Here is a 9,799-nt window from a genome sequence, read left to right as displayed (position 1 = left end):
GTGATCTTAATGCCCTGGTATTTTGGTCCAGGCAGCTTGGTTTGGAACTGTGTATTCCCCAGTCTCATCATATGTCTTTCACGCGTTCTCATAGCCCTATTCGGCATGATTATCTAGTTGATGGGACCAGTTTAAGTTCATCTGGTAGTCACATTTGACCGGACTTTAAGTTTTAATCTCTATATTGAAAAAATCACGTGCAGAAAATGCTTGGTTTCATAAAAAGAATTTAATCTGAGTTCAATATGTGACATGCGTAGTTCTTTAAAAGCGCTTTATTGTGCATTTGTACGATCCCACCTTGAATTCGGTGTAGGGATCTGGGCCCCTCAGAACTTACGTGACTCTTGCCAAATCGAGCGTGTTCAGCGTTAAAATATGCTTCTTTTGTACTACATATTGACTGCCTTCAACACGGTTATACATCAGTTCTAGTGAAATTAAATTTGGAGACGTTGAGTGCTATAAGGATAAAGGCCAACTTGGCTTTCTTATCAAAACTCTTGAGTGGGGAAGTTGACGCTCCGGATTTGTTAGGGAGGATTAATTTTAATGTTCCCGGAGCTAATTTGCGCAACTTTTCTCCTTTCCGGGTCCCGTTTTGTGCGAAAAATTATTTATATAATGAACCCATTTTGCGTATGATGATATTAGCTGATGGATCCAATTACATCTAAACAACTTCTTGTGTCTAATTATTTTGTATTATATTATTATCTGTTAAATATTATGTATGTAATAGTGTATTATCATTATTAATTATTAATCTATTATATAAAAATAAGTCCGGTTTTCCTCCCTGACGCTATAACTCCAGAACGCACGAACCGATTTCCACGGTTTTGCATTCGTTGGAAAGGTCTTGGGCTCCGTGAGGTTTATAGCAAAGAAAATTCTGGAAAATTCAGGAAAAATTCAACAGAAAAGTGGGGAAATCGTTTTTCACATACAGCGCCATCTATTATACAAAGCATGTACTTCAAACCAATAGCAACGGTGCGTGATAAAGTGTTTGACAGATAGTCATTATTCTCTGCTCAGTTAATTTCATTTAAGCTCAGTGTAAATTATGTGGATCGTGCATTTGAAGTTAAATTCAACACTCTGTCCATAGTCCAAAATGCCTAGAGAACGACGTGCGAACATCGGCCGCCGCACAAGACATGCAAGCCAGCAACAAGTCTATTCAAGGAACTTAAGAGAAGAAAGACAAAATATAATAAGAGAAAATGACCGATTGAGACATCGCGTGAGCACACGAAGATCATTGGCATCATACAATCGCTTGGCATTCCAATATGATCCCACTGCGAACTACAGTGATGATGAAAATTTGGATATTGGACGAATGACGACTATATGCCGATATTGCAATGCGTTAAAGTTCAAAAGAGAAACGGTTGGATTGTGCTGCGCAAGTGGAAAAGTCAAACTGGATCCATTACTTACACCACCACAGCCACTGAAAACATTGTTTGATGGAAGTGATCCCGATTCCAGCCATTTTCTTCAACACATCCTTGAATACAATAACTGCTTTCGCATGACTTCCTTTGGAGCTAATATCATTCGAGAAGGCGGCTTCATGCCGACTTGCAAGGTAAAAGATACAACACACATAACCAACACATAATTGCAACACATAACAACTTCATATACACCACACACTACACCATCACACGATTTACAATGTATTCATGAACAAATTTTAATGATTATTTGCAATTACAGATACAAGGTCAAATATATCATTTGCATGGTTCAATGGTGCCAACCACACCAGATGAACCGCATCAATTTCTGCAAATATATTTCATTTCGTCGATGGTGGATCAGCTGAACGTGCGGTGCAATATACAGGGAGCACAACAGTTAAAGAGACGAATTATTGAACAGTTGCAAGCATTTTTTCACGCTAATAATGCTGTGGTTAATATGTTCAAAACAGCATTGGAACGAATGCCATCGGATACGCACAAATTTGTCATAAGAGCGGATTGTACTCCAACAGGTGAACATGTGCGAAGATTCAATGCACCCACCGTTAATGATGTTGCTGCAATTATTGTTGGCGATCCAACTAAATCACGAGACATTGTCGTTCAGCGAAGAAGCAATATCATGCATCGTGTAAACGAGACACATCGTTTGTACGATGCGTTACAATATCCAATCATTTATTGGCAAGGGCAAGACGGATACGACATCACGTTGAAGATGGTCGATCCAATTACAGGTACAATATTCACACACTAATTATTTCCATTATTACTTTTATTGGTTTCCATTAACAATTCATTTAATTTTGCATTTTCAGGAGTATCAACGAATAATAAAAATCTAAGCGCAATGAATTACTATGCGTATCGTATGATGATTCGTACACATGAGGAGAATGTCATTCTGAAGTGCGGTCGGCTATTCCAGCAATTCGCTGTCGACATGTATGTCAAAGTCGAGACCGAACGTTTAGCGTTCATCAGATTCAATCAGCCAAAGCTACGATCTGAGGACTATATACACTTGCGTGATGCTATTCATTCAGATGGTGATGTTCAGAATATTGGACGACTGACGGTTCTCCCATCAACTTATATCGGAAGCCCACGCCACATGCACGAATACGCTCAAGACGCTATGACGTACGTGCGAAATTATGGAACTCCGGATTTATTTATTACGGTCACATGCAATACGAAGTGGACGGAAATTGAACGCGAGTTGGAACCGGGTCAAAAACCGCAAGATCGCCATGACATAATCGCCAGAGTATTTCAGCAAAAACTCAAGGTTATGATGGATGTGCTTACTAAGTATCGAGTTTTTGGTGACACACGTTGTTATATGTACTCGGTGGAATGGCAGAAGCGTGGACTACCGCATGCTCATATCCTAATTTGGTTGCTGAACAAATTACATTCAAATGAAGTGGATGACATCATATCAGCTGAAATTCCTGATCCAGTCACTGATCCCCGTCTACACGACATTGTGACGACACAGATGGTGCATGGACCGTGCGGTGCATTAAATCCATTATCGCCTTGCATGGCTGATGGAAAGTGCACAAAACGATATCCGCGACCGTTAGTTGCTGAAACAGTCACAGGGAACGATGGATATCCAGTTTATATCAAAGTTAAAGTTCAAAATCAAGAGATTGAGATCGGAAATGAATTCATTGTACCATATTGCCCGCTGCTATCACGAATTTTCGAAACACATGCAAACGTTGAGAGTTGTCATTCGGCCAAATCAATCAAATATTTGTGCAAGTACGTCACAAAAGGCAGCGACATGGCTGTGTTTGGTATTGCGTCGGAAAATGTGAATGACGAAATCAGCAACTTCCAAATGGGCAGATACGTCAGTACTAATGAAGCACTGTGGCGATTATTGTCATTTCAAATTCATGAAAGATATCCCACAGTTGTACATTTAGCAGTGCATTTGGAAAATGGCCAAAGAGCTGCACAATTTTCCAAACAATTGTTAGATCTTGGAAATGGAAAAGTCCCAGTTGATGCGACATCTGGATTAATTACTCTTACCAACGACTTTTGCCGATTTGTAGACACTCAATTAGTTCTTATTGAAAATGTTTTCCCAAACATTAGTGAGAATTATAAGAATTATGCTTGGTTAAGTCAACGAGCAATTCTTGCAGCAAAGAATAATGATGTCCACGCACTGAATTTCACCATTCAATCAAAAATTGCTGGCGATTTGGTGACATACAAATCCGTTGATTCAATAACAAATCCCGATGATGTAGTAAATTATCCAACGGAGTTTTTGAACTCTCTGGAGATACCAGGATTTCCACCACATAACTTGCAACTGAAAGTTGGTACAGTTATTTTGATACTGCGTAATTTGAATCCACCGCGACTTTGCAACGGTACTCGACTTTCGGTAAAGAGACTTATGCCGAATTTAATTGAGGCAACCATTATTAACGGAAAGTACGCAGGTGAAAATGTATGTATTCCTCGAATACCAATGATTCCGACTGATCTTCCGTTTGACTTCAAACGATTGCAATTCCCAGTTCGCCTTGCGTTCGCAATGACAATTAATAAGTCGCAAGGCCAATCGCTTAGTGTTTGCGGGATAAATTTGGAAAATCATTGTTTTTCACATGGACAGTTATACGTTGCGTGTTCACGAGTTGGGAAACCATCCGCTTTGTTTGTGTTAACGTCAGACCAAAAAACAAAAAATGTGGTTTACCAAAGAGCACTACAATGAAACAATTAAATAACACTTCATTTTAGTAGGTAATTGAAATGAATTTATTACTGTTGTGAAATGAAATAAATATTTTCCTTTTCAAATATATAACAAAAAAAATTTTTTTTCTTTATCTTTAAATCACCAAACGAAATGTTACATAAAACGAATCTGGTGGCGAAACGGAGTTCGCCGGGTCTGCTAGTATATAGATAAAAATAATGTATAGACGTTGTTGTTGATTTTGGCCATGTCACCAGGTGTGCACTTATGAGGCCATAACTCCGAAACCACTTATGCTACAGCGTACAAACTTCACAGAAACCATCTACATATCAATCTTAATATGTCCTGAAATTTTTATCGAAATCAGTTCGGTGGATCTTGAGTTATAAAATGTATTCAAAATGTACACTTATTTTTATATATATTTTATTTTATTAATTTTTCATTATACATGTACATACATTCATTGTACATATATATGTATCTTTTTAATAATACACATGTAATAATAATTTTCAATTTCAATTTCCAATTTAGTTTTTATTATAAAATTTAATTTTGCGGATTATCCGCGGAATTCGTTTATCCGTGGATGTCCTGCCACCCTATTCCACGGATAATCGGGAGTAAACTGTATATATATAGATATCAATTATTCAACTTACAGGCTTTAATAAATAATAACAATATAAAATATCCAGGCTGACAAACTATAACTGCTCAGAATCATTTTTCTTATACATTGATATTACCTATACCATTGAATTCAAGTTTAATACTATCAATATTATACATAGGCCCACTTGTTACTTACTGTACAGCAGAGCGAGTTTAATTCAAAATTGAATATTTATATATTTGTTTAAGGTGTGGTTTACTCTAAATACGAACAGATTTATATTGGGTACAATAAAATTAATTTAAATAAAGGCATAAAGCCAATTGCAATGTAAAAATAAGTCAAGTCATGTGAGAACAAGAAGTACTTAATTATTATACTATCCATATTTGGTCTAGTATCGTGTCAAAAACTGAAAATCCTATTGAGAGACATTGTCATACATAACTTTAATTTAAATTATCCAAATACCTATCGATTTCTCACTCGGCATTTTAATAACTTAACAGCGTATAGTTATGTGACTTTATTCCCCGTAGGAGTAATGATAGCGCATGTTTTAATCTTAGGTAAGCAACAATAACTCAACGAGTAGGTACGAATGCACGTAGTTGGTGATAAAGGTTGCGCAAACAATATATTATTCTTCCGACTATGGCGTCTGGTGCACTACTGAGCAGTGTTGTATAAAGATTATGTTTTAAATATCTAGATAAAAATAAAAAATCAACATTTATTATACAAATAAAAAAGAGATTAAATTTTTTTTTAGTATGTACCTACCACCTATTTTTTACAAACCTAAGGTGAATAAAGTATATAAGATAATTAATAATATTATGTAACACATCTTAATTTTATAACAGTTGTGAATTATGTAACTTTATAAGTCAATTAAACGTTATTTCAAAAAATATGTTTTTTAAATTAAGTAAAGGCCAATTTTCAAAACACTATAAAATTTGATGTCAAAAAACAAAAATTTAAAATTATTTCGACTTTAAATTTTCTTTATACCTACTTATATTATGTTTTTTAATAATTAATTATTGTTTTACCTAATGAACACAATTAAAATAAATTAAATTAAATCAAAAATACAAATCAAATGTATTTGTTTCTTTTTTAATAGAAATAAATTATAATAATGATATTTACTTAAATATTTAAATAATTTATATAAATATTAAGTATTTAAAATTCCGGTAACAATATTAAATAACTAATAAGTGATAGGAAATTATTAAATAAACACATAGGAGGCTAGAGCCACCTGAATGAAATATAGATGTACACTAATCATGTAGATGTTATTGCAATGCTAAAATTAGTATTGTACGTATTTTATTTTTATTATTATACCTTATTATTATTAATAACTAATAAGTTATCAATAACAATTTATTTTGTGATCGTTTCAAATTGTAATTGCAGAATGCGGGTATCCTGTTGAATGTCAGCGAATACGACGCTGATACGTAGACACATAATTAACCCAAAACGTTTATTAGTTTATTACTAAGAACTTGATATATCTAATAATTTAAGAATGAAAAATATATAAAGGTAGGTATATTTATAAATTATAAATTATAATACTAATACATATTATAAGTAATACTTAAAATAATAATTTTTACCTATTATGTTTAAATATAAATTTACTATTTTGTAATCAGAAAATATAAAATACTTAAATACCTAATTAACATTAATATTATAATTTATAATGGAAATATTTAAAAATTAAATTTTATCTAGATGTTTTAATTATTTATCTTAGATAATAGCTTAGATAGCATATTTCCCATTTATCTTTATAAGATAAAAGATAAAAATATACCTATTTATTTAGATACAACACAACATTGCGTAGGAGAAATGATGGCGCATGTTTTAATGTTAGGTAAGCAACAATAACTCTAAGGCCCGTTCTTACAATGTCCGGTTAAGTGTCGGTTAGCGCTAACCGGAGGTTATACTGATATTTAACGGACAGTTGGTTCTTACATACTTCGGTTATGCAAAAAGTCTCCGGTTACCGGATGTTTTACGGTCAGATTTTTAACCGGCCGAATTCGACCGGTTATCTTCCAGTTATCTACAATCTGTCGGTTTGTGTTATCAATAATACTCTTTATCATCATTTTATTATTGATTTTTGTTTTAAATTCGACTTTGGAGTTTTCACGTAGTATAGTGTATACATTTTTGTTATTTTTTTTGTTACAATTAACAATTATGAATAGAGTCTTTCATAACTACGGTTTAATCGACCAAGAAAGTGATACTTCCGACTTTGAAAATGAAATGGCAGAATTTAACGTTGCAATTCGGAAAGAGAAAATTTTTAGAGAACGCAAAAATTACTTCGAGTTATTAGACGAAGTAGAGTTTCAGAAACGATTTCGTTTGAAGAAACAAACAGTTAAAATAATCCTGGAAGAATTACAAGATCAGATAAAATATCCCACCAACAGGTAATTTGACATACTATTAAAATAAATTAAAGTAACATTTTGTAATCGTGTTTAAAACCAATGTTTCAGAAATAATGCCATCTCTCCAATGACGCAATTGTTACTAACATTGAGGTTTTTTGCTACGGGGAATTTTCTCATTACAGCCGGTGACTTTAGTGGTGTTAGCGTTGCAGCTGCTGGACAAATTGTAAAGCGAGTCAGTTATGCATTAGCTACAAAAAGTGATAAGTAAATAACTGTACCTATAATAATTAAATAACCCATTTCGTAGATTTACTGCACCTTACACAATGAGTGTACAATATCGTTAATCAATATGTAAAACAGTGAGATAATATCCAGTAGCCCAGTACCTCAGTATATATTATATACTGAGGTACTGGGCTACAGACATCGGAGATAAAAAAATTCAAACTATACGATGGATGTAACTTATTATGATTACTTTTTATTATGATAAAAATTAAGCTACATCATAATGTTTATACGTTATTATCATAATGTGTTACGTCCATCGTATATTTTGAATTGAAAAAAAAAAACGAAATTCAATTTTTTTGAAACAAATTTTTTGGTTTGACTATTTTTGAAAACCAAAAATCTTCAATTTTTATAAAATATAAAAATTAAAAACTGTGTCTATAACAAAATACTGAGGAGATCAAGTGACCAGTAAAAAATATTTGTTTGACTAATGGGTTCTCGAGAAAACGTAATTTAAAATCAAAACATTTTGAAAAACTTTTACGAGTTGTTTTACTCAAAAACAGTGAAGTATAGGGTTACAAACCTCGGAGATTAACTTGTTTATCATAATAAGTTACATCCATTGTATATTTTGAATTTTTTAAAAAAACGAAATTCAATGTTTTTGAAATAGTTTTTAGGTTTAACTATTGTTGAACGAAGACAAAAAGTTTGAACGAAGACGGTCTGCCAACCTATGATACTACTAGGGTAGTATATTTGATGATAATATTGTGAATAAAGGAATTTATATAATATAACCTATTTACGTGGAATCTTGTTTTAAATTTTCAATCCTTAGCTATAAAAGTTAAACATTTTATAAAGTTTCAACTGCAAAATAATTATTAAATTTTAAATTTTGTCAAAAATCGAACTTTGAATGCTTATAAAAAAAAATTGTGACCATTTATTTTTAATATTTTTCAACTGCTATTGTAACAATATATCAGCAGCCTATATAAAATGCTAATTTAAACATTCAGTCAAAATTTCATATGTCTACGGTAATTTGTTGTAAAGTTACACCAAAAACCAAAATCAATTTAGTCAAAAATCTATTTTGAGTAAATATTTACGTTTTTCCTTAATTTTTCTTTTGTTGTTTTTTCACGGCGCTTTTGACCCCCTAAACTAGTTTCACTTTCCTATTAATAAAAATATCATTGAAGAAAATTTAAGCACTTTTTTTTACTGTCCTAAAAGGTGATGAAACAAAAAAAAAACACACATTGTAATATCAATACATTCAATATAAGATAATAGAACCTACCTGTATTTTGGAAAATTGGAGAGGAGAAAAGAATTCAATGGGGTTTTCTTGATCTTTGATGATTTTTAAGAATTATTTGATATGTATATTAATTATAAATTGTTTTTGTAGATATATAAAAATGCCTAAAACAACAGCAGAGATAATGGAGCTGAAAGTTAAGTTTTATGGATTAGCCCGTTTCCCAAAAGTAATAGGTGCAATAGATTGTACCCACATCAAATTACAATCTCCGTCGAGAGAATATGGGGAACAATATAGAAATAGAAAGGGGTATTTTTCCCTAAATTTACAAGCTTTGGTTAATGCAAATTTGGAGTTCTTGGATGTAGTGGCACGTTGGCCCGGCTCAGCACATGACAGCAATATTTTTGCAAATAGCAGGCTCAGGGCAAGAATGGAACTCCACGAGTTTAAAGATTGTGTGATTTTGGGAGACGCAGGCTATGCATTATCCCATTACTTACTAACGCCTATACCAAATCCAACAACCAAGGCTGAAAGATTGTACAATGAATCTCAGATTAGGACTCGTAATGTGGTGGAACGGACATTTGGAGTCTGGAAACGAAGATTCCCTGTCTTATTTTTTGGACTCCGTTTGAAAATGGAAACATCAATGGCAGTTATTCAGTCCTGTGCCATACTTCACAACATTGCTCGCTTGGCAAATGACCCACAACCACCAGATGAGGTTGAAAATATCACAGATTTATTAACCAATGAATTAGTGGATATAGAAGATGCTATACAGCCAGAACATAATAATTGTGGTCTGAGAAATGCTCTTATAGCAGAACATTTTGGTCTCATGTGATGCATTATACAAATTTATTTAAATGTTCATACAATTTATATTTATTGAAATTTAAAATTTAAAATTTACATTTTACAAATATGGTATAAAACTAATAATATATACAATTATTAATATTAAAT

General features: G+C 32.7%; 1 protein-coding gene across 1 annotated transcript; it reads left to right on the top strand.

The window, feature by feature from the left end:
* The first annotated feature begins 997 nt into the window (after positions 1 to 997).
* Positions 998 to 9,677, top strand: LOC132947719 (uncharacterized). Its single transcript, XM_061017976.1, has 6 exons — positions 998 to 1,600; positions 1,732 to 2,236; positions 2,318 to 3,965; positions 7,108 to 7,338; positions 7,408 to 7,569; positions 8,972 to 9,677. The coding sequence occupies exons 1-6, from the start codon at positions 1,121 to 1,123 to the stop codon at positions 9,675 to 9,677; spliced, it is 3,732 nt and encodes a 1,243-aa protein (XP_060873959.1). The 5' UTR covers positions 998 to 1,120.
* The last annotated feature ends 122 nt before the right edge of the window (positions 9,678 to 9,799 follow it).

The sequence above is a fragment of the Metopolophium dirhodum genome, chromosome 6, assembly GCF_019925205.1.
Source record: "Metopolophium dirhodum isolate CAU chromosome 6, ASM1992520v1, whole genome shotgun sequence".
Taxonomy (NCBI): Eukaryota; Metazoa; Arthropoda; class Insecta; order Hemiptera; family Aphididae; genus Metopolophium; species Metopolophium dirhodum.
This window is presented reverse-complemented; position numbering and strand designations above follow the sequence as displayed.